General features: G+C 38.5%; 1 protein-coding gene across 10 annotated transcripts in view; it reads left to right on the forward strand.

Moving 5' to 3' along the window:
- The window catches only part of ZRANB3 (zinc finger RANBP2-type containing 3), a 294,900-nt gene that overhangs the window by 129,437 nt on the left and 139,632 nt on the right, over positions 1-25,831 (forward strand). For 6 of the 10 annotated variants that reach the window (XM_070070994.2, XM_070070993.2, XM_089329273.1 and 3 more), the window contains 2 exons: positions 18,118-18,296; positions 23,372-23,603. The exons of 1 other annotated variant lie outside the window; for it this stretch is intronic. In XM_070070994.2, the coding sequence (XP_069927095.2) occupies positions 18,118-18,296; positions 23,372-23,603 (411 nt within the window). The remainder of the gene's footprint in view (positions 1-18,117; positions 18,297-23,371; positions 23,604-25,831) is intronic. 3 more of the 10 variants (XM_089329275.1, XM_089329276.1, XM_089329277.1) reach the window with 1 other exon arrangement.

A 25,831-nucleotide genomic window follows, 5' to 3' on the forward strand; every position in this document is an offset into this window, starting at 1 on the left:
ATATGGCTGCATTGTCTGGAGCTAGGCATGATCTGAAGCCGTGAGCCAGGAATTCCATCCAGGTTTCCCACGCAGGTGCAGGGGCCCAAGCACTTGGGCCATCTTCTATTGCTTTCCCAGGCCACAGCAGAGAGGTAGAGAAGAGCAGCCAGGACCCCAACCAGTGCCCATATCAGATGCTGGCACCGCAGATGGAGGCTTAGCCTACTACAGCACAGCACCAGCTCCTGAAGTCTGAATTTTTAACATGTATGTAAGTGATACAAAGATATAATACAGTTCACAAACCTAGATCATAACCAGAAGATCACAGCATGCTTTGTGTCCTTTCCTTTCGTTCCTTTTTCTCAGCATCCATAGTTATCCCTTTTGTGTTCTGTTGGGCTTTCAATTTAATAAAATTACCAAGGCATTGATCCCCTAATACATGTGATATAAGTGACTAGACTCAATACAGTTTATTCACCTGATTTTAATTTTATAAAGAAGACTTAAGGGGTTGGTATTTTGGCATAGGACATAAAGCTGCCACCTGCAACTCTGGCCGGAGTTGGGCTGATCTGAAGCCAGGAGCCAGGAACTTCATCCTGGACTCAGTTTCCTGTCCCTGCTGCTCCACTCTGATTCATCTACCTGGGAAGAGTAGTGGAAGATGGCACAAGTGCTTGGGCCCATTCCACCATGTGGCAGACCCAAACTCCTGGCACCTGGCTTTGGCCTGGCCCAGCCCTGGCCAGTGCGGCCATTTGGGGAGTGACCCAGTGAATACAAGATTCCTTTCTCTCTCTCTCTCTCTCTCTCTCTCTCTGTGTGTGTGTGTGTGTGTGTGTGTGTTTGTGTGTTTGTCTCCCTTTCTGTAACTTTTTCAAATACATAAATAAATAAACAAATCTTTTTAAAAAAAAGATTTATAAGATCAAAAAATGGAAAATGTGAACCAATGAGCATTACCAGTCTGTGTTATGCTGTCATGATCTTTTATTTATTCAGATTTTACCCTAAAAGTGGTACTGTTTGAATGAATAATGCATATGCATCTGAGCACTTCACATTATGACTAAGTAGCTCATTTTTTACTGTCTTTCATCAAAGATTAAATATGAATATCACTAAAGATTTTAAATATGGTAAGAACAGATTGATGTCCACATTACAGATATAACCTAAAATTCTTGTAAGATATTATAGTCTACATTTAGTGTTTTTTCCGTATGTCTTGAAAGTTGCAGTACTAGGATTGGTATTTCTTTTATTGAATGATCCTGTTTTACCTCAGGAAATAGAGAAATTATTCCTTGTACATCTTCCTACTTACTCCCTTGAAATGAGTCATATAATCCATAATCTCCAAGTTGTTAGAAATTGAAAATCCAGGAATTGTAATGAAAAGTGACTTACATGAAGTAACTAATAACCAGTGGAAGTAGGATTCCTTAGGCTTCTTCACTTTTCCTCAGGTGTGTGTTTGACCAATATTGTTTTCTGAAAACATCTTCTTTCATTCTATACTTAAGGCTATATGTGTTTAACTTGTTTCCCTGTCTTTCTCCAGTCCTCAGTTTCAGGGAAAATCAGTAGATTGGTTCTTTTTTTTTTTTTTAAGATTTATTTTATTTATTTGAAAGAAAGAGTTACAGAGAGAGGTAGAGACAGAGAGAGATCTTCCATCTGCTGGTTCACTCCCCAGATGGCCGCAACAGCTGGAGCTGTGCCTATCTGAAGACTGGAGCCAGGAGCTCCTTCCAGGTGTCCCACGTGGGTGCAGGGGCCCAAGGACTTGGGCCATCTTCTCCTGCTTTCCCAGGCCATAGCAGAGAGCTGGATTGGAAGAGGAGCAGCCGGGACTAGACCCAGTGCCCATATGGGATGCTGGCACTTCAGGCCAGGTCTTTAACCCACTAAGCCACAGCGCCGGCCCCTAGACTGGTTCTATATTAGGCCACACTTGCTCTGCAGCCTTCGGCATAAACAAAAGTTCAACACCTAGCACTTTGTTACTCCTCAATCTTTTAAAGAGGTTTCTCACTCACTCTCTCTCTCTCTCTCTCTCTCTTTCTGTGTGTGTGTGTGTTTCCTTTAGTATTCCCACTTTTAAGTACTATTTAAGCATGTAAGCTCCCTACCCTTGCAGTCATACCCTCTAATGGCAACACTGTTAACTTTCCCTTCCTTCTCCTCTCTTTCCATCCTATCCTTTTATCAAAGATTATTTTATCCCTATGACATGATTTTCCAAAAACTATATAGTCTGAATCAACACAGCTACTCACAGTCTACTAATTAGCCTTAAAACACTTTATTTTTAAAATAACCAGTCCTCTTTTTTCTTTATTTCTCCTTTTCTTCTCCAGGCTTTTTCCTTCTGTCTCTGGCTCAGTATTAATTGGATCAGATTTACTATTTTTGATTTTTCTTTTGAGTATACTATTTTGCAGTTTGAGATTTATCATTCTTTCCATATCAGCATGTTTGACCACATAGTGTCTTATCGTATGGATATACTCTGATCTACCTAGTCTTCTACTTAGCCCTTTAGTATGCCTTGCAAGGATATGCCTGACTGAATAAATCCAAAGCATTGGCTAGATTGCCAAGTCAATATTTATTTCCACAGCAAAGTGGAAGTGCCTGTTTCTCCTGACCATCTCCAACACTGTTGTCAAACTTTTGGGTTTTGTTAATCTTATTCTGTAAGGCAAAAAAAAAAAAAAAAAAAAAAAATCCTAACAGTTTTATTTGTCTTTAATTATGGCAGATACAGTGTTTTGATGTTTATTTGATGAACATTCTTCTCCATAAGCTGATATTCCTTGACTTTTCTCCATTATTCTATTGGATTGTTTGTCCTATGTTCCCTTTTTGAGAGGAGCTCTTTGAAAATTGAGGAAATTAGCCCTGTGTTATTTATGTTACAGATGTTTTTTGTTTCCATTTGTTTTATTCTCTTTGTGGTATATAAATTTAAATTTTTCATTTTATTCAATTTGTATTTTGCTTTGTTTTTCCTGGTTTTGATATAATGAATTTGATATATTGGTTTAACTCATCTTTTTCCTGTTATGTGTTCTTTTTTAACTATTAAGTGTTTGACCTGTCTGGAAATTATTTAATAGTGAGGAGTGAGATAAAGACCTGTTTTTATTTTTCTAATTCATTAGGCATTTTTTCCACAGCATTAATTAACAAAGCATTGATTTTTTTCTTTTGGCTTAAGATGCCACCTTCACCATATATGCTTTTTCTTATTTCTTATTTCTTCTGCTTCTGATAATTATTGGAGTCCCTTTTCTCCATTAAGCCTGGTACAACCTTTTTAGGTAAAGATTCATGCTTTTTCTCATGGGAACAGATTATCCTTTTAGTAATAGTTAGTAAAAGACTTTTTATCAGAAATGAAAGTTAAATTTTGTTAGTTACCCCTTCGGCAGGTAACTGTTATGAATTAAACTAATGGGTTTTCTTATGTTGAACAGGGCTTATTCTTGGATTCAAGCTCCTCTTGGTCAAGATATGTTATTCTTTTAGTTTTCTACTGAATTCTGTATTCTGATAGTCTATTTAAAATATTTATACCAAAGCACATCTGTGAAAGTGATCTTTATCTTTTGTGTTATATTCCATACTTTAGTATATATATATTGTTGGTTTTCAAAAATAATTTAAAATAATTTGAAATTTTCTGTTCCTTTGACAGTATCTGGAATAGTTTATTATCATTTCTTCTCAGCCATGCCTTTTGAAATACATAAACAGGGCTGGCACTGTGGTTAAGCCTCCGCCCTTGATGCTCACATCCCATATGGGCACCCATGGGTACATCTATATTCCATAGCCATGTACCTGAGTTCAAGTCTTAAATCTCCCAATTTCATCTTTGTGCTAGTGTGCACTGTGGGAGGGAGCAGCAGCTGATGGCTGAAGTAGTGGGATTATTGCCAACCATGTGGGAAATCTGGATTCATTTCCCAGCTCCTGGCTTCAGCCTTGCCTAGCCCTAGCTATTTCAAGTATGGAAGTAAGCCAGTGGATAGGAGCTCTGTCTGACTATCTTTGCCTCTCAAAAGTAAACTGTTAAAAATCCCCTATGGGAGGGCAGGGGCCGACCCCGTGGCACAGTAGGTTAATCCTGTGCTTGCGGCACCAGCATCCCATATGGGCGCCAGTTCTAGTCCCGGCTGCCCCTATTCCAATCCAGCTCTCTGCTATGGCCTGAGATAGCAGTGGAAGATGGCCCACGTCCTTGGGCCCCTGCACCCGCGTGGGAGACCTGGAAGAAGCTCCTGGCTCCTGGCTTCAGATCGGCGCAGCTCCAGCCATTGCAGCCATCTGGGGAGTGAACCAGCAGATGGAAGACCTTTCTCTCTGTCTCTCCCTCTCACTGTCTGTAACTCTACCTCTCAAATAAATAAAAATCTTTTAAAAAGATTCCCTATAGGAAAGATTATGACTTAATTTATAAGAGCTTAGAAATAGTTCCACCAAAGTACATATGCATATCTCCTTAATAATAAATTATAGAACATAGGAATTCAGTCTGATACTTTATTGGGTAGATTTCCTTGCTTAATTTTGATCCTCTATATGGTTTTAAATCTGCATGCTTAAAGAGGTCCTTCAAAGAACTTCTTCTAGAACATATAGGCTAGTAATTTTAAAGAGAACCTCACTTCTCTATCCTAAAATGCAAGCGCTGCTTATAACTTTAAAGCTGAAAAAAGTTGTAGTTGCAAAATCTTCTCAAATCAGCAAATATCTTTTGCAGTATATATGTATAAAAATTTCTGTTTAAAAGCAATCAAAATTTTAAAATTGATCATTATTATTTAATTGCTCTAAATAATTTTGTGAAATAAAACATAAAGATAACATTAGTATTCTTTTTATTTTTTTTATTTTTTTATTTTTTTTTATTTTTTTTAAATTCATACTCTTTATTAAATATTCGAAACATTTTATCATATGTATGTCTATGGTATTAATTTATAATTTTGTCAGATAAACATTTTCAAGTGCATAAGTAATAAAGTTGAATAGCTAGTTTTACATTCTACATTTTTTCTTGTTTATTTAGGGAGAGAGAGAGAGAAAGAAAGCAAGAGAGTAAGACAGTGAGACAAACAGACCAAGGTCCCTCCCATCTGCTAGTGGACTCCCCAAATGTTGGAAAGCTTGGACTCAGGACCCCAATCTAGGTCTCCCAGATGGCTGGAAGAGACCCAACCACTTGAGTCATCGCCGCTGCTTCCCAGGGTGCACATTAGCAAGAAGCTGGACTTAGGCGCTTGGACTCCAACCCTGGTTCTCTAATATGGGATGCTGACCTTTTTACTAGTGTCTTAATCTCTAGGCCAAACATCTTCCCCAAAGATGAAAAACTAGTTTTAATTCTGACATTTTGAATCTTTGTTCTATGAAACTTGTTTCCCCATGATCTACTCTAAACAGGAATTTCTAAGTTGAAGACCTTATTACTAACTTCTGGATTTTATTTATACATTTGCTCAAAATATAGTTTATTAAAATTAGCCATCAGCTTGAAAATGGCTTACATTCCTTTTCCTAGAACATACCTTTGCAGTTGTTGTCTTCTAGAAGTTGTTTCTCCATGCATTTCTCAGTGACTTTCTTTTTTTTTTTTTTTTGGGGGGTGATATTCTTTTAAGTAATTTTGCATAACAATTTTTATGTTATACATAGTTATCACTACTACTTACAAATTCACAGTTCTTGATGTTCATTCATGTTGCTGGATTATTTTTTTTTTAACTTTTATTTAATGAATATACGTTTCCAAAGTACGAATAATGGATTACTATGGCTTCCCCCCCATACCGTCCCTCCCACCCACAACCCTCCCCTTTCCCACTCCCTCTCCCCTTCCATTCACATCAAGATTCATTTTCGATTATTTTTTTTATTTTTATTTTTTTTTTCTCATTTTTTGACAGGCAGAGTGGACAGTGAGAGAGAGAGAGAGAGAGAAAGGTCTTCCTTTGCCGTTGGTTCACCCTCCAATGGCCGCCGCGGCTAGCGTGCTGCAGCCGGCACACCATGCTGATCCGATGGCAGGAGCCAGGAGCCAGGTGCTTTTCCTGGTCTCCCATGGGGTGCAGGGCCCAAGCACCTGGGCCATCCTCCACTGCACTCCCTGGCCACAGCAGAGAGCTGGCCTGGAAGAGGGGAAACCGGGACAGAATCCGGCGCCCCGACGGGGACTAGAACCCGGTGTGCCGGCGCCGCTAGGCAGAGGATTAGCCTAGTGAGCTGCGGCGCCGGCAAGATAACATTAGTATTCTAAGGAAAATGGTGGTTATGAAAACACTGATATACTGTATTCTTTTTTTTTTTTTTTTTTGATAGCTAGAGTTAGTGAGAGAGAGAGATAGAGAGAATGGTCTTCCTTCCGTTGGTTCACTCCCCAAATGGCTGCTATGGCCAGAGCTACGCCGATCAGAAGCCACGAGCCCCTCCAGGTCTCCCAGTGCTTGGGCACCTGCACCATCCTCCACTGCGTTCCCAGGCCACAGCAGAGAGCTGGACTAGAAGAGGAGCAACCGGGACTAGAACCTGGCGTTCATATGGGATTCTGACGCCACAGGCAGAGGATTAACCATGTGAGCCATGGTTCCAGCCCCATACAGTATTCTTGAAGTTAATGTATTCCATTTAATTCTTCTTATGTAGCTACCTCCGCTTTTGTACTGTTACTGAGTCAAGGCTTTGACTCATAATAGGTGATTTAGCTTTAATTGTGTTGAGATACTAGAGGGTTCCACTCTAAGAAATGCCACTGTAGTTATAGTCCAGGGCTTTGAAGCACCTACGGAGTGTAGTTATTTCTGTATACATCAATTACTTCAATTGTGTTTTCTTTTTATAATTAAATATTGGGTTATTTTAGATTGTTCTCAAAACACTGAATTCTAAGTGCTTTTTAAAAATGTTTATTTCTAGGGAAAAATTGCCCTACATAATTATCTTCTAGCTTATAAATTTTATCTAGAACTCAGTTATACTTTACTGGGTATCATATCATTTTCAAAAAGATTTTTTAAAAATTTATTTGAAAGAGTGATAGAAAGAGGAGGGAAGATAGAAAAAGAGAGCAAGGGAGACAGAGACCTTCTATCCACTGCTTCACTCCTCATTGTCTCAGTAGCCAGGGCTGAGTCAGGAAACAATAACTCCGTCCTGGTCTTTCGTGTGGGTGGCAGGGATCCAGGTATTGGGCTTTCTTCTGCTGCTTTCCCAGGCAGATTATCCAGGAACTGGATGGGAAGTGGAGCAGCCGGGATGAAATCAGCGCTCCAGTATGGTATGACAGCATTGTAGGCAATGGCTTAACCCACTGCACCACAGTGCCACCTCACATGTCATTTCTTAATGGGAGTGAAATTATGCTAAATGCTTTCATTTTCAAGTTTGGAAACCATGGCTTCTTTTAGTTTATCCCATCAGACTTCATGTTCTATTTGATGATGGCCCAAAACTTGAACAACCAATGACAAATACCTAGCAAATAAATGAGTGACTAAAACAATTTACTGTGTTTTGATAACTATGTTTTAATTTCCAGAAATAACTATAATGATTTTACTACATGATCTTTTTTTTAAAATCTATCTTGTTACATGATCTTTTGAATAAAGAGATTATGAATAAAAGGGTTGAGTAATTATCAGATAACTAGATAAAAACCATGTTAGAGTGACTGTTTAGGTGTATTCTCTAATGATGTAGGGTACTTTCTTCACATTATGATTAAGAAAATATTTCTGGGGATGGCATTGTGGCCTAGCAGGTAAAGATGCCACCTGCGGTGCTAGCATCCCATATAGGCACCAGTTTGTGTCTTGGCTGCTGCACTTCCAATCCAGCTCCCTCCTGATAGCCTGGGAAAAGCAGTGGAAGACAACCCAAGTGCTTTGGTCCCTGATACCCATGTGGGAGACCTGGAAGAAGCTCCTAGCTCCTTGCTTTTGCCTGGCCCATCCCTGACCATTGCTCCCATCTGGGCAGTGAACTAGTAGATGGAAGATCAATCAATCAATCAATCAATCTCTCTCTCTCTCTCTCTCTCTTTTTCTCTCCTCCCCCCTCTCTTTTTTTCTCTCCCCCCTCTCTTTCTCTCTCCCTCTCTCCATATCTCAGACTTTCAAATAAATAATAAAATAGTTTATTCAGTGATACCAGCCTAACCAAATTCTGAGATTTTTTTTAGCTAACAAAACTCAAATCCTTTCATAAAAATCACAGTGCCAGTTATATATTCAAGAATATATGCTTTTATTGTCATTATTCTGAAGAGGCAGAATGAACTGTTCTGTCCAATATTTGTTCCAGATGTCAAGATTAATGAAACCACATGACACTGAAAGGGTATGCAAAGGTTTATCACTCAAATGATAATACTTTCTAGGGAGAGCAGGGCAGGTTCCCAAGCAAGAATAAAAATGGCTTGAAAAAAACAAGGAAAGATAACTGGCTCAGTTTGTTACTGGATTTATGAGATAGGGTGAGGGTTCTCACCATGTGCATCAGGGATGGCATAGTTAGCAGGTACCCCTGCGACAATGGAAGTAGCATCTACACTCTTTTGTCAGCTTGCCCAGAAATTGGATCAGAAGGATAGGGATCTTGAAACCTGTCAGTATTTAAACCTCAGAAATGCAAACAGACTCTCATCATACCTTTTGCTTCCATTGTTTACTTTTGTATTTGTTACGTCATCTCTTTAGCTAAAATAATCATTCCATGAGTTCTATTGAAGACTTAAGATTTTTCATTTTATTTGAAAGCAGAGTGATAAAAGAGACAAGGAAGACACAGACACACACACAAAGAGGCAAGAGAGAGAGAGAGAGAGAGAGAGAGAGAGAGAGAGAGAGATATCTGCCATCACTGGTTTACTTTCCAAATGGCTGCGTGGTCAGGGTTTGGCAAGACTGAAGTCAGGAACCTGGAACTCTATCCGGGTGCCCCTCATGAGTGCAGGAGTCCAAGCACTTGGGCCATATGTGATGCTTTCCCAGGCACAACAGAAGGAACCTGGATCAGAACTTGAGCAGCCAAGACTCAAATTGCCACACTTACATGGGAAGCAGGCAATGCAGGACGTGTCCTTAACCTGCTGCACCACAACAGTGGTCTCAACTTAAGACTTCTTGGGGCCAATGTTGTGGCACAGTGGGTAGTCACCAACTGTGAAGCTGACATCCCATGTGGGTGCCAGTTCATGCCCTAGCTGCTCTACTTCTGATCAAATTTCCTGCTACTGGACTGGGAAAAGCAGCAGAAGATGGTCCAAGTATTTAGGCCCCTGCCATCCTTGTGGAAGACCCAAACGAAGATCCTGGCTCCTGGCTTTGGCCTGGCTTAGCTGTCGCTGCTGCAGCCACTTGGGAAGTGAACCAGTGGATGGAAGATCTCTTTCTGTGTCTCTCCCTCTCTCTGTAACTCTGATTTTCTTCTTTTCCCCCAAGAAACAAATTATTTAAAGAATATTAACGCCTTGCATATTTATATACAACTTTAGGAATATACTGATTCTTCCCACCATAGCTACCCTCCCCCAAACTCCCACCTTTCCTCCTTCTCCCTCTTCTATTCCCATTCTTATTTTTTTTTACCAAGATCTATTTTAAATTCACTTTATACACATATATTTAACTCTATAGTAATTAAGGAGTTCAAGAAAGCACATGAAAAAAAAAAATACAAACTTCCTCAACAGTTTAGACAAAGGCTGTTCAAAGTAATTGCATATCAAAGTGTTAATTTCACTTCCATATATTGCCTTTTAGGTGCTCTATTAGTTACCACAGATCAGGGAGAACGTATGGAATTTGTCTTTTTTAGACTGGCTTATTTCACTAAGTATGATGTTTTCTAGTTTTATCAATTCTGTAGCAAATGACAGTTTTTTTTTTTTTACTGCTGTGTAGTATTCCATGGTGTACATATCCCAAAATTTCTTTATCCAGTCTTCAGTTGTCAGACATTTGGTCCCGGGCTTTTCTTTGTTGGGAGGGTCTTTATTACTGATTCAATTTCTGTCTTGGTTTTGGGTCTGTTTAGGTTTTCTGTGTCTTCGTGGCTCAATTTAGGTAGGTCGCATGTGTCCAGGAATCTATCCGTTTCCTCTAGGCTTCCCAGTTCATTGACATTCAGCTCTTTTTAGTAATTTCTGATGATTGTTTTGATTTTTGTGGTGTCTGTTGTTACATTTCTTTTTTCATCTCTAAATTTGTTGATTTGGGTCTTCTCTCTCCTTTTTTTGGTGAGTTGGGCATATGGCATGTCAGTTTTGTTTATTTTTTCAAAAAACTAGCTCTTCGTTGTGCTGATCTTTTGTATTTTTTGTTTCAATTTTGTTGATTTCTTCTTCAATTTTAATTATTTCTTTTCTCCTACTAGTTTTGGGTTTGGATTGCTCTTGTGTTTCTAGATCCTTGAGATGCATTGATAGCTCATTTATTTGGTACCTTTCAAGTTTCTTGATGTAGCCACCAATTGCTATATACTTTCCTCTCAACACTGCTTTTGCTGTATCCCATAGGTTTTGATATGTTGTATTGTCATCTTCATTTGTTTCAAAAAATTTTTTTATTTCTTCTTTGACCCAGTGTTCATTCAGGATCATTTTGTTCAGTCTCCATGTGTTTGCCTGTGTTCTATACATTCTTGTGTTGCTGATTTCCAACTTCATTGCATTTATGGCCTAGTATGTTCATAGAGAAAGTTCCATCCACTGGAGAAAAGAATGTATATTCTGCAACTGTAGGATGAAAAGTTCTGTAGATATCTGTTAGGTCCATTTGGTCTATACTATAGATTAACTCTGCTATTTCCTTGCTGATTTTCTGTCTTATTGATGTGTCCATTACTGAAACTGGGGTATTGAAGTCCCCCATTACTATTGTATTGGAGTCTATGTCTCTCTTTAGATCCCTTAACATTTCTTTTAAATAACCAGGTTGCCTGTAATTAGGTGTATATACATTTAAAATAGTGACATCTTCCTGTTGAGTTGATCTCTTAATCATTACATAGTGCCCTTCTTTGTGTCTTTTAACAGTTTTTGTTAAAGTCTATTTTGTCTGATATTAGGATGGCTATACTATAGCTCTTTTTTGCTTTCTGTTAGCATGGAGTATCTTTTTTTTTTTTTTCATCCTTTCACTTTCAGTCTGGGCACAGCTTTGTTGATGAGATGTGTTTCTTGTAGATAGCAAATAGATGGGTTTTGTTTTTTAGTCCATTCAGCCAATCTGTGTCTTTTAACTAGAGAGTTGAGACCATTTATATTCAAGGTGACTATTGATAAGTAATGATTTTGCCCTTTTTCCAAAAATATTTCTATTTTTTTACTTTGGATTTCCTTTGTACTTTTACTGGGAGATTTTCTTCCCTTACTTTCTTTCGTAATGATGACCATGTTTCTGTGTTTCTGTGTGCAACACATCCTTAAGCATCTTTTGCAAGGCTGGACAGGTGGTGACAAATTCTTTCAGTTTCTGTTTGTCACGGAATGTCTTTATTTCACTTTCATTTATAAATGATAACTTTGTAGGGTATAGTATTCTGGGAGTACAGTTTTTTTTTTTCCTCTTAAGACTTGTAATATATCTCGCGATTCTTTCCAAACTCATCTTTCTGATGAGAAATCTGCTATGACTCTGATTGGAGATCCTCTGAAAGTAATCTGGCATTTCTCTGATGCACATTTTAGAATCTTTTCTTTATGTTTTACTGTCGTGAGTTTGATTATAATATGTCATGGTGAAGATCTTTTCTAGTCATGCCTATTAGGGGTTATTTGTGCTTCCTGTATTTGGATGTCACTTTCTTTCTCCAAATTAATAAAGTTTTCTTTTATTATTTCACGAAAAAGGCCTTCTATTCCTTTCTCTCTTTGCACACCTTCAGGAACTCCTAGAACCCATATGCTGGGTCGTTTGATAGTATCCTGTAGATTTGCAACAGTGTTTTTTAGATTTCTAATTTCCTCCTCTTGTTTTTGGTTTGACTGTAAAAATTCCTGTGATTTGTCTTCTAAGTTGGATATTCTTTCTTCTGCTCACCAATTCTGTTGTTAAGGCTTTCCACTGCATTTTTATTTATTCTATTAAATTCTTCATTTTGATTTCTCTTTAAGATGTCAATTTCATGGGGAAAATTTTCTTCATGTCCTGCACAGATTTCAGTAGTTCCTGCATTTGCTTCCGATTACTTCAATGTAGTCTTATGATCAATTTTTGAATTCTGTTTCTGGCTTTTCTTCCATCCCATCATCTTCACAATCTAGTACTGAAGTGTTTTATTCTTTTAGGGTTGTCATGTTTTCTGCCTTATTCTTGTTTCTTGCATTGGTGCATTTGTTCTTCAGCATTTGTGTAGATACTCACTGGTTTCTTCATTGTTTTTTCACACTCTTGTAGGTCCACAGTGTCCCTCTAATTTGTGTGGAGTTTCCTCTGCCATTTTCTCCCTAACTTTTCCCTGAAATTGCACTCTCTCTATTTTTTTAAAACTATCTTCCCCTAGACTAAAGCAATAAGCTCCCTCTCTATTCCACCATCTTGAAAGAGAGCTCAGTACTCTAACTTTCAAATAAGTAAATCTTAAAAAAAAAAAAGCTTTCTAACTTGGGAACAGTTCTTTCTTATTAATATGAATGCATATTTCTTAATAATTACTTCTTTAGGATTAATAGCTTAATTGTTTTTTATCTAAGATTTTATTTATTTATTTTAGAGGTTGAGTTACAGACAGAGAGAGAGACAGAGAGAAAGATCTTCCATCTGCTAGTTCTCTCCTGAAATAGCTGCAATGGCTAGCATTGGGCTGTTCCAGTGCCAGGAGCTGCTTCTGAGTTTCCCACATGGGTTCAGGGGCCCAAGCATTTGGGCCATCTTCTACTGCCTTCCCAGGCCATAAACAGAAACAGAAAAGAAGACCTGCAGGAATGTGGAGTTAGCAGGATAAAAACTAAGTAGACATTTCATTAGTATTGTCATGCTAAGGAGACAGAAATCAGAATTGAGCCCTGTTGAGGTGGAAGTTTGGGGTTTTTTTGTTTGTTTGTTTGTTTGTTTGTTTTTTAAGTTTTGAGGATTTTTTTCAGTGAGAAGAATACACAAGAGAGTGAAAGCTTTATTGAGGGGAAAAGAGAAGGCTAGAACCCCGTTTGGGTCCATACCATGCAGAGCACTGGCCAGGAATGAGCCACGTGGAGCAAGCTATGGTTATGAGGAGCCACGAGTAACTTAGCACAGTTAGTAAAGTGAAGGCAGAGAGCAAGCCATGAACCAAGTGGAGCAAGCATGCAGGCAGGATAGCGGAGTGGGCAGCCCAAAGGCCACATACCTGCAGGGCACCAAAGTGATGGAAGATTCTTGATCAACATTCTCCCTGGCTACTGCTGACCCATAAGTGCTACCTTCTAGTAATTACTACTATGCCTTGGGAAAAAGGGCAAAACTGAAATAAACTTGCATTTAAAAAGCTTAAAACAAAATCTGGAAAGAAAGAAGATGTCTACATGTACACAGTATGCCTGCCAAAAAAAAGTTTACCTAATCTCTCTTAGAGGAAGAGAACATTATCCAAAGCTTCTATGATTTTTTAAATATATGATATCTAGAGTTAAACCAGAAAATATAAGGATGCTTAAAACACAATATTAAAAGACTGAATACCAAAAGGAAAAGGAAGCATACAGATCCTACAGATGATTAGATACTGCTATCAGAAAGAGACTTTAACTATGATTTTTTTTTTTTCAAAAAAATCAAGGAGAAGGTAAACAAGGAGATGAAAAGATGGAAAATTTCAACAGGCAGTTCATTAAAAAGAATTGTAGAAGTTTTACTAGATTCTAATGGACACTTTAGAACTAAAAAATAACATCTAAAATAAAGAATTCATTGCATAAGTTTAATAGCAGGTTAGATACAAGAAGACAAGATTAAGGAACTGAAAGACAAAAACTTACCCGATTAGTATCCCAACAAATCAGGCTTATTCTAATTCTTACCTATACCCTCAGCAGTTACCCACTTTTATCCCCAATCCTCAACCCAAATATTCTCTTTTCCTGATTATCTTTTCTACTTTGAAAAATATTTTTGTTGACAACTTAAACATTTTATACATATATGTTGTACAACATGTGTGCATACATTGTGGAATGATTGAATTATGCTAACTAATGTGCATTACTTTATTTACTTCTAGTTTTTTTGTGGTAGTACACTTAAAATCTAGTCCACAATTTTCAAGAATGCAGTACATTATTAACTGTAGTCGCCATGTTGTACAATAGATCTCTCAATCTCATTCCGCCTGTGTAACGTGAAAGATCCATTTCCACATATCCACATTGAAGATTCTTATCCCAGAATGCAACACAGTACTAAGAAATTTTGGTAAATGGCATTGTTCAAGAGAGAGGAGCCTGGTAGGACAATTTAAAATACCATCAGTCATACTGCTTGAAGTGTGTAATAGTCTAAGTAGAAAGATATTTAGCACCAAACAAATTTAATGACAAGCAGATGTTTTGGACCTAGTGATGAAATCTGGATCCCAGATAGAGAATTCTATTTCTCAGAAAATTAGGGATGCCAAAGAGACCCCTATTTCCAGAGTAAGTGAATTAGTAAAATAGTTATGAAATCATGGCAAGAAACAAAACCAAGGAGTAACAGTTCTAGCCTAGAGTTGGTGGTATGGTCCTCCCACAAAAATAAGATCATAGCTCAGTATCTGGAACTTAAATTATGGTTATAGCACTAATGGACTCAAACCAGGTAACAATTTCTAATTATTTAACTTTGGCCTTTGAACTAGGTAGGTCCTGGAATACAATGATATTTGACTGATTTTAGGTATGGGAATTGAAAGACTTTAGGACAGGGAAACATAGCAGTCACACTATTCCATATACTGGTGTTTGGTTGCCCTTTGGTTGCTTTTTACAAAACAATGTATATAAAAGTTTGTTTCCTGGGGGCCAGTATAAGCCATATTGGCACCAGTTTCTGTCCTAGCTGCTCCACTTCTGATCCACTTCCCTGCTAATGGCCTGGGAAAAGCAGCAGAAGATGGCCCAATTGTTTGGACTCTTGTCATCCACATAGGAGACCTGTAAGAAGCTCCTGGTTCCTGGCTTCGGTCTGGCTTTACCTTGGCCATTGCAGCCACATGAGGAAAGAACCAACAAATGAAAGACCTCTCTCTTTCTCTCAGTCTCTCCCTCTTCTCTGTAACTCTGAATTTAATTTTAATAAATCTTAAAAAACTTTGTTGCCTTAAATTTAATATCTGAAATTTGTATAGGCCAAAGGTTGAATCTTATGCTATTGGAAAGATGCATAGAATATTAAGGTGTTAAATGGTGTAATTTTATAATAAAATATGTAGGCAGTATGTCTGTGTATCCATAATCCACCTGTTCCTAAATCCTACCTAACATAACCTGTTTTTATTGTTAAAAGACTATGTAGAAAATAATTTTTTTCTAAAAATTTGAGAAACAGATTGTGCTCCCATCCATTAGTTCAGTCCTTAAATGCCCACAACAGCTGAACCTCATCCAGGGCCAGAACCCAGAAGCTGGGAACATCATCCGGGTCTCCCACAAGGGTGGTAAGAACTCAGTTACTACAGCCTTCACTGCTGCTTTCCAGAGTCTGCATTGGTGGGAATTTGGAGTCAGGAACCAGAGCCAGGAACCGAACCCTGGGTACTTTGATATGGATTTCTTAACCACTAAGCTAAACGCCTCCTCCCAAGGAAACAATTTCTATCTTCAACAGGACCTTGTTTCTATATTAAAGCCTTTTAGACTTAGCTTTGGCTCTATACGTGGGTATTAGGTGGCTTGAAACTTTGAAATGATGACTAGTATTACTGTTTTCTTGGGCTAAAAGCTTTTCTGTGACTTCTCTCTCCCTATCTAAAAACTACGAATACCATTTCTGTGTATGGGTCTTGCTTATCCCAGGGAATCTAAGACCCCTGATCTTTATTTAGTAATTTGTTCACTCATGGGTTGAAATTATCTGAGCACTTGCTATATATCAGGTCAAAAAACAATTCCTAAATTCCATTTACGTGCTTCCTCTTGGCAATCTTTTTTGTCAAAAGAATGTTTTGCTAAGCAAATCATGCTTGTTTTCTCACTTCTCTTGAAGTTTGATTGGTCTAAATGTAATTTTGCTAGAGTTATTCTAAGATTGCTTTTCTTGTTAATGGCTGCAGATAAAAACAGATAAACAAGAAGAGGTTTTCATAAAGGATACTTACTAAAGGTCCAAATCCTTCTCCCTTTTCTTCTTTAATTCCACATAGCATTGGAAAATCATTTTAAACTCACTGTTTTAGGTTTCTGTACCTGTATTTTTTCTTTGAACAGTCTTGTAAGCAGAGCCTGTGCCCTTTTAATCTTTCTCTTTCCAAATGTTCTCTGTAGAAACTTTTCTAGAAAAGAAAGGATAATTCACTCTTGAGGTAAAGTCACCCAATTTTTAGTGTGCTGTTTTTTGGTTGTTTTGTTTTGTTTTGTTTTCATTTGTTTGTTTTTAAGAGAGAAGGAGAGTCACACAGAGAGAGAGAGAGGTCTTCTGTATGCCTACCCACTCCCCAAATGGTTGCAGTGACCACAGTTGTGCCAGACTACAGTAGAGACTGGAACTGGTGATTATATGGGATTCTAGCATCACAGGCATGGTCTAATCAGCAGTGCCACAATGCTGACCCCAAGAAACTGAATCTTTAAAAAAAAAGAGTTATTTATTTATTTGAAAGCAGAGTAGAGAGAGAGAGAGAGAGAGAGATGCCGTCCACTGGTTCATTCCCCAAATGCAATGACTGGGGCTGGGCCAGGGTGAAGCCAGAAGCCTCTTCCAGATCTCCCATGTTGGTGCAGGGTCCCAAGAGCTTGGGCCATCATCTGCTGCTCTCCCAGGCTCATTAATGCATAGGGCACTGGATCAGAAATGGAGCTGTCAAGACTCAAACCAGTGCCCATATGGGATACTGGCGCTGCAGTCTGTGGCTTAACCTGCTATGCCATAGCACCAGCCCCTAGTGTACTGTTCTGTGAGTTCAGACAAACACATGAAATTGTGTAACTGCCACTAAAATCAAGATACATGGGGGTATATCCAATGTTTGTGGAGAATGGTGCAAAAACTTTCTGAAATCTGTTCATACTCATAGACCGACCTGCTCCTTCCCAGAATGTTCTCTCATGCTGTAACTCTCCCACTTCCCTTTCTCCTGACACTTACCTGCTCTCCGTCTCTATTGTTTGCCTTTTCTAGAAAGACATAAATGGAATCATATCCTTTATAACTTTCAAATCTTGTTTCTTTCACACAGTAAAATGCACTGAGATTCATGCATGTTGTTATATAAAGCAATAGTTTTTTTTTTCTTTTAATTGCTAAATAGTATTCCATTGTATAGATTTACCAGGGTTTGATTATCCTAGCACCAGTTGAAGTGTGTTTGAGTTGTCTCCAGTTTCTGGCTATTATGAGAAAAACTGAAATACTCATTCATTTGGTAACTGTTTTAAATGGAATAGTATAGAGGTGGAGCAGTGTGGCCATGTGAAACTAGCAAGTGGGAAGACACCAAAGGGCTGAGATCTTATATTACTTTTATATCAGTTACCTGTTATTTAAATAATTTTACCTCTCTCTGTCTACTTTTGTAATATGTGCGTGATTCAAGGCTTATTCTACCTTTAAAATATATGATTTTGTGCCATTTAGGTAAGGCATTTACTACTGTGTTCTCTAAGAGGAAAAATTATAAATGGTCACATACACTTTAAAAAAGCTAAATTATATAAAATCAATATAACATGTTTAAATGTGGGGGTCATTTTGTCTCTTTAAGCCCAACTATCCAAAATAGTTTGAAAGTGATACAATCTGCTTAATGAATTCTAAATTTTCTCATAAGCTTTTATTAACTATAATCCACTTAATTTTACATGCAAAATTATTTTGATGATAATATTCTTAAATAAAATATTTGATAGTATTGTCTTTCACTATATTGTGGGTTTTTTAACATGTTTTTTTTTAATTTATTTTTTAGATGGGTTTGGGGAAGACAATCCAGGCAATTGCGATTGCTTACTTCTATAAAGAGGAATGGCCTCTTTTAATAGTGGTCCCTTCATCTCTGAGGTACCCTTGGACAGAAGAAATTGAGAAATGGATTCCAGAACTAGGCCCAGAAGAAATCAATGTTATTCAGAATAAGAGTGATGTTGGGTAATAACAACTTTTTAATCTTGGTCCTTGTGTATATTTAGTATATACTCATGTTTAGAATATACATAATAATTTAGAAGTAGTATAGTAGTTTGCAGAGTTTTCTTTTACATTCTGAAATTTAAATTTTGTATCTAAAACCCAATCATATATTTAATTTCTAAGCTGCAGGGGTGGGCATTTGGCACTGTGGTTAAGATGCTACTGGGACTCCTGCATCCCGTATTGTGTTGACTGGACTTACATCCCATCTATTGTTGAGATTCAGATATACTACTGGTGTGTTTCCTGGGAGGCAACAGATGATGGCTGTAGTAGTTTATTTTCTGCCACATATATGGAAGATGCTGATGGAGTTCCCAGCTCTCCTGACCTAGCTCTTGCTGTTGTAGGCATTTGGGGAGTGAACCAGCAGATGGGAGACGGATCTCTCTCTGTCTTTCAAATAAATAGATATAAAACAGAAATTAACTTCTGAGTTCCCTTATGGTATGTTTTATTTCACTTTTATGATATATTTTAAGTATAAACTATATACATTTAATGATATATATAATTATTTAGCTTATATAAACTGTAAATATACTTAAAATATTTTAAGATTCAAAAATAATTTCACAACTTTTCATTTACTAAAATGAATTTTGTTATCAAGTTTTACTATTAATTTTGGTGTTTTCTATCTTGAAAACATTTGGTTTGTGATTATCTGAAGTTCTTACAAAATTTATCAGACATTGCTAGCCTTTTTAAAATTTTACTTTCTAGTTATTGAAGTGCTCAAGAATTAAATAGTGTTAAGTTATTGTATTGAATTGTGAGTTCAAAATTATCAATTTGTGAGTCATGAGTAAAAAGTAAAACATCTACTTGAAATAAATACTTATTAAGTATACTTAGGTATTAAAAATTATTGTGTTGTGATGTGAAAATTCTCTAAGGCTATTAACATAAATATTGGCCTTTGTGAATGTGGAGGGAGGATCACATAAAACAGATGCAGGGCCTTTTCTCCTTTCTCCTTGGAACCTTAATTCAGTAGAATGCATCTTCATGGGTCTGAGAAAATTTGAACAGTTTGCATGGGTAAAGTAAAATATAGACAGTTGTTATGAAGAAATTTCCTATCCTCCTATACAGCTACATAATTTTGAAAAGGCTTGGTGCCTGCATGGTGGCCCAGCAGGTTAAGCTACCACCTGTAATTTCAGCATCCTGTATGAGCTGTGGTTGGAGTCCTGTCTGCTGCACTTCTTATCTGATCTAGCTCCCTGCTGATGTACCTTGGAAGGAAGCAGAAGATGGCCTAAGGCCTGCTGCCACCCATCTGGGATCTTGAAGGAGTTCCAGGAGCCTAGCTTTGTCCTGGCCCAGCCCTGAACATTGTGGCCATTTGTGAACCAGCAGATGGAATATCTTCTATCTCTCTCTCACGGTGTCTCCCTCTCTCTCTATAATTCTGCCTTTCAAATAAATAAAAATAAAATCTTGGGGCTGGCATTGTGGCATAGCAGGTAAAGCTGCCACCTACAATGCCGACATCCCATAAGGGTGCCAGTTTGTGTCCTAGTTGCTACACTTTTGATCCAGCTCCCTACTCATAGCCTGGGAAACGCAGTGGGGGATGGCCCGAGTATTTGGGTCCTTACCACCCACCTAGCATACCCAGATGAAGCTCCTGGCTGTTGAGGCCATCTGGGAAATGAATCAGGGGATGGAATCTCTGTCTCTCCCTCTTTCTTTGTAACTCTGACTTTCTAAATAAAAGAATCTTGAACAAGAAATTTTTTTAAAAAAGAAAAAAGAAAACAAGACTTCTACAGAGTATAAGATTCATTAATACCTCCATAACAGTTTTCTGTTAGTTACACCTTATTTAATGATTTACATTTACATTTTCTTCTTTTTTTTTTAAGATGTATATTTATTTGAAAGACAGAGTTAAGGGAGAGAGAGAGAGAGAAGAAGGGAGGGAGGGAGGGAGACAAGGGGGGAGGGAGGGAGGGAGGGAGTGAGAGAGGTGTTCCATCCTCTGGTTCACTCCCCAGATGGCCGCAGTGGTCAGAGCTGCACCAATCCGAAGGCAGGAGCCAGGAGTTTCTTCCAGGTCTCCTACATGGGTGCAGGGGCCAAAGGACTTGGGCCATCTTCTACTGCTTTCCCAGGCCACAGCAGAGAGCTGGATCAAAAGAGGAGCAACCGGGACTAGAACCAGCACCTCTGTGGATGCCGGTGCTTCATGCCAGGGCTTTAACCCACTTTGCCACAGCACCGGCCCCTTAAATTTAAATTTTCATCATTAATTTGGAAATATACTATTGCAGTTAATGGTTGGCATTTTTATTTGAATTACACTTGAGGTATGTTCAATAGGACCATAATCCCAGAGTTTAGGTTTTCTGGAGGGTGTTAGCTAACAGCAAAAGAGTTACCCAGTGTCTTCCAGATGCTTAAAAGAAGAAGCTTTAGTTATATATATATTTTTTTGTTTTGCTTTGTTTAGTTTTTGACAGGCAGAGTTAGACAGTGAGAGAGAGAGAAACAGAGAGAAAGGTCTTCCTTGTGTTGGTTCACCCCCCAAATGGCCGCTATGGCCGGCACGCTGTGCCTATCCGAAGCCAAGAGCCAGGTGCTTCCTCCTGGTCTCCCATGCGGGTGCAGGGCCCAAGGACTTGGGCCATCCTCCACTGCCTTCCTGGGCCATAGGGGAGAGCTGGACTGGAAGAGGAGCAACCGGGACAGAACCAGCGCCTCAACCGGGACTAGAACCTGGAGTGCCGGCGCCACAGGCGGAGGATTAGCCTAGTGAGCCGCGGCACTGGCCATTGTTATGTTCTAATACATGTCAACCTGTGTTGACCCTAAATACACAAACTTCTTCTTGGCACAAGCCGTTTATGCCCTTATTGTTCACTAGTCAACACGTGGCAGCACAGAAGTTACAGAAACTGCTGCAGTGACATTCAAAGCCTTTGTCTTTGCAGTAGCTCTCAGTATTACTAAGCTGGTCATGTTAGCCTCTGGTGCTTCTTTCTTCTGCCACTTCTCTGGTGTTTGAGAAAATCATATCTTTGTATTAAGTTGATTTATCCAGAATTTAAAATGCACTTACCATTTATTTATAAAAATTTCATTTATTTATTTGAAAGAGTTAAAAAGAGACAGAGAAAGAAGGGGAGAAGGAGAGAGAGAGACTTTCTGTTCACTGGTTCACTCTCCAGATGGCTGCAACTACCTGGGCTGGGCCAGGCTGAAGCCAGGAACCAGGAGCTTCTGATGGGTTTCCCACATGGGTGACAGGTCCCATGCATTTGGGTCATCTTTTGGTGCTTTTCCAGGCCATTAGCAGGGAGCTGGATTGGAAGTAGAGCAGCTGGAACTTAAAATGGCACTCATATGGGATGCTGGCATCTTCACCTGCTGTGCTACAATTCCAGCCCCTGCAGTTACCATTTAAACAAATGCAGACTTCACAGTAATGCTGGCTACTTTGGAGTTCAGCCTGCCTGCCTGCCTTCCAAGAGATTTAAATTTATTTGAAAGGCAGAGTTACAGAGACAGAGGGACATACAGAGAGACAGAGAGATCTTCAATCCACTGGTTCACTCTCCAAATGGCTACAGTGGCCAGTTCTAGGCTAAGCCAAAGCCAGACCTCCATCTGGGTGGATGGAACTCCATCTGGGTCTCCCTCGTGAGTGCAGGGGCCTTAAGAACTTGGGCCATTTTCTACTGCTTTCCTAAGTGCTTCAGTAGGGAGCTGAATTTACAGTGGAGCAGCTGGAACTCCAATCAAGGTTCATATGAAATGCGGGCATTACAGGCAGCAGCTTAACCTACTGTGCTACAACACTGGTCCCTAAAGTTGAGCCTCTTATATTAAAGGGTAGAGAACTGCGGTAGACTAACTCTGTCCTGTTTTTTCACTGTTAATACAGAAAATACAAAAGTGATATCTTTCAACATTAAATCTATTTATCTATTTCATTCTACAAATTTGTATTGGGAGCATATCACCGCATATACAAATATTAATACGTTTTCTACCCTCAGCAATCTCATGCTATAGTAAGGGAGATAAATAGGTAAATAAATAATTCATGACAGTAACGTAGGGAATATTAAAGTTGTATGAATTATGAAGATCAAAAGATCAAGGATCACTTTAGCGCAGTCATCTTCTATGTGAGATGGTATCTTCCTTATCTTCCATGCACACTCTGTTGCCCATGGCTGGGGACCTTTTTGCTGTTATAATGACTGAGGGATTGTAATGGCTTTTAAATGGGTAGGACTAGGAAAATGAATGCCGAAGACTAGGACTGTGTACTGGACAACTCTGTAATACTAAGTATTGTCTTGCTCAAATTTTCTGAAGGTTGAACTGAAAAGTCATCTAATAGTTGAATAATCACTTCATACCTGATCCTGGAAGGTGCATGCAAGCAAATGTTGTCAGAAAGTAATGTTCTTTTTTTAAAAAAATATTTATTTATTTACATTTTGTTTGAAAAGCAGAGACATAGAGATAGAGAGATCACTCTCCAGGTGTCTGCAAAAATCTGGGCTGGGCCACACTGAAGCCAGGAGACAGGAATTTCCTTCATATCTCCTATGTGGATAGCAGTCATCCAAGTACTTGGGCCATCCCCCTGCAACCTTCTAGGGTGCACATGAGCAAGCAGCAGGATCAGAAATAGAGTAGCTACTGCTTGAACCCAGCACTCAATGTGGGATGAGGTGTCCCACGAAGCAACTTAACTGCTGTGCCAAATGCCCAGAAAGTGATGTTCTTATATCAGTAAAATGTGGCTTGCTAGCTGTAGGATTTTTCCAAAGAGCATTTGACCAAAACTTTCATTTGGTTAATTGAAATTTTTAAAGTTGGATCCTATTTATCGTAATTGAAGACTGTAAAATGCAAGAGAAATTGAGTTTCAATAGTACTACGTTCTCCTCTTAGTTTTTCCTTTTTTCGTTTTTTTTTCTCTGTAATTGTTTCCCAAACGAATTGTATTGTTTGTGGTTAATTTGGTTACTGAGATATTTTTAAATTATATATATTTTATTTTCTAGGAGAATATCAACCAGCAAAGTGACAGTTCTGGGTTATGGTCTTTTAACCACAGATGCACAGAGTTTGATAGATGCATTGAATAACCAGAACTTCAAAGTAGTGATAGTGGATGAATCACACTACATGAAGTCCAGAAATGCAACCCGCAGCAAGATTTTATTGCCGCTAGTGCAGAGAGCCAAACGAGCCATTCTTCTTACAGGAACTCCGGCTTTGGGAAGGCCTGAAGAGGTACTAAACGTCTTTTCTACTTTGGGCTTAAGAACAACTGAAAAGGAAAATTATGTCAGCCACCTGTTTTGTTGTTTTTAATTACAAATTAGATGCCCCAAATGCCAAATTGAGAATTTGTGCACAGCAATTAATGATCAAATATATATTTTATCTTGATTTATTTTTCTCTATCTACATGTAAATGTTAGCCATGCTAGTAGGTATGTCTAAGGAATGGTTTTTAACTTTATTATAAAGTTTCCACACTTAGTACAATGTATATAACTCTATACATATATATGAGAGATTTTTGTATAGTCCTAATCTTCATTTGCCTGTCTGTTTTGCATTGTATGCTAGTTAAGGTTGTATTGAATCTGCTTTATTTCTTTTATATTGCATTACAGAACATCTCCTTATTCCTACACTTCACAATCTACTTTGGTAGATGCATATGTGCAAACCATGTAAGTTATTTAATTAGAATCAGGCTTTTTTAAATACCACATTTAGCTTTTGCCATCCAAACAGGCAGGTAGAATGGTTACAGGGTTGTAAAAAAAGAAATGGTAGTGAAATCTTAGGAGTCTGAGAAGGTCAGTAGTTCCTAAGGAAGCCCTGTCTACCAATGAACACTGAGTCAGTGTTAGGATTTGTGTGTGGTAGGATTGCTAGGAGAAATAAAGAAAATACTACTTTGAAAATGCCTAGCCTATGCCTCAGCACACAGTAAACACTTACCATATGGTAGCCACTATTATTAATTATTAACTCAAGCCTGGATGACAGCTGTTATCATTGCATCTCTACAATGTTACCTAGGCCCTGCTTTTGAATTCTGTCTTTGAGATCCTTATAACAATACATATATTGTGATAGTAAAATGTTTATATTTTTTCTCTCACTTTACTGGAAGAGGGAGAAAGTAGACTCCAAATAATTTATTTTTGTTCCAAAATTATGTCATTGACTACTAAGGGTTGTTTACCATTTAAAAATCTTGGAATTTATCATTCAAGAAAGAGATTATATAGAAGAGCTATATTTAAGTATATAAATTTAAATCAATACTATATTAAGCATATATTAAGATATATTTAAATGATAATAAAAATGAGTACTCATCACATAGCATAAGTAATACAACAGTGGCCCTGTGTCCTACTATAAGACACTTTCAACCCCATCTAGGAAAACCACTGTCAAAGCAAAGGTATATCCCAGTTTTGTGGAACCTAATGATTACACAATATATTTAGAACTCTTCCCATTTTTTTCCTTTTGAAGATTATTTTGGCTATTCTAAGTCCCTTGAATTCCCACATGAATTTTTTTGTTGGCTTGTCATTTTTGGCATCTAATCCAGTTTAAATTTTTTTATTTATCTGAGAGAGTTACAGAGAAAGGGACAGACAGAGAAAAAGGTCTTCCATCCACTGGCTCACTCTCCAAATGGTTGCAGTGGCTGGAGCTGAGCCGCTCCAAAGCCAGGAAACAAGAGATTCTTAAGAGTTTTCCGTGTGGATGCATGGGCCCAAGTGCTTGGGGCATCTTCCACTCATTGCTTTCCCAGGCCATAGCAGAGAGCTGGTTCAGAAGAGGAGCAGCCAGGATTTGAACTGGAGCCTATATGGGGATGCTGGCACTGCAGGCAGAGGCTTAGCTCAGTATGCCACAGTGCAGGCCCTTGAAATTTTTTTTAAGATCTAATTATTTATTAAATTTGAAAGGCAGAGTTACAGAGAGAGAGAGAGAGAGGGAGATATCCTCCATCCACCATTCACTCCCAAAATGACTGCAACAGCCAGGGCTGGGCCAGGATGAAGCCAGAAGCCTCCTGCAGGTCTCCCATGTGGGTTACAGGAGCCCAAGAATTCAGGCCATTTCTGTTACTCTGTCAGGCGCAGGAGCAGGGAGCTGGATCAGAAGTGGCGCATCTGGGCCTCCTGGGCCTCAAATTGGTGCCCATATGGGATGCCTGAACTGCAGGCCACTGCTTAACCCACTGTGCCACAACACCAGCTCCCGTTTGAATTTTTATTCTTATTTTGTGTAATCTATAGATTGCTTTGTAGGATATTACTATCTAAACAATATTAAGTCTTCCAATCCTGGAACATTTGTATTTCCCCGATGGCTAGTCCTCCTGGGCATTTTTTCAAGTGTCTGTTGGCCATTTGGATTTCCTTTTTTGAAAAATGCCTGTTCAAGTCCTTTACCCATTTCTTAACTGGATTGTTTATTTT

The sequence above is a fragment of the Oryctolagus cuniculus genome, chromosome 3 (genome assembly GCF_051225735.1).
Source record: "Oryctolagus cuniculus isolate XC-2025 breed Fujian yellow rabbit chromosome 3, ASM5122573v1, whole genome shotgun sequence".
NCBI classification, from domain to species: domain Eukaryota; kingdom Metazoa; phylum Chordata; class Mammalia; order Lagomorpha; family Leporidae; genus Oryctolagus; species Oryctolagus cuniculus.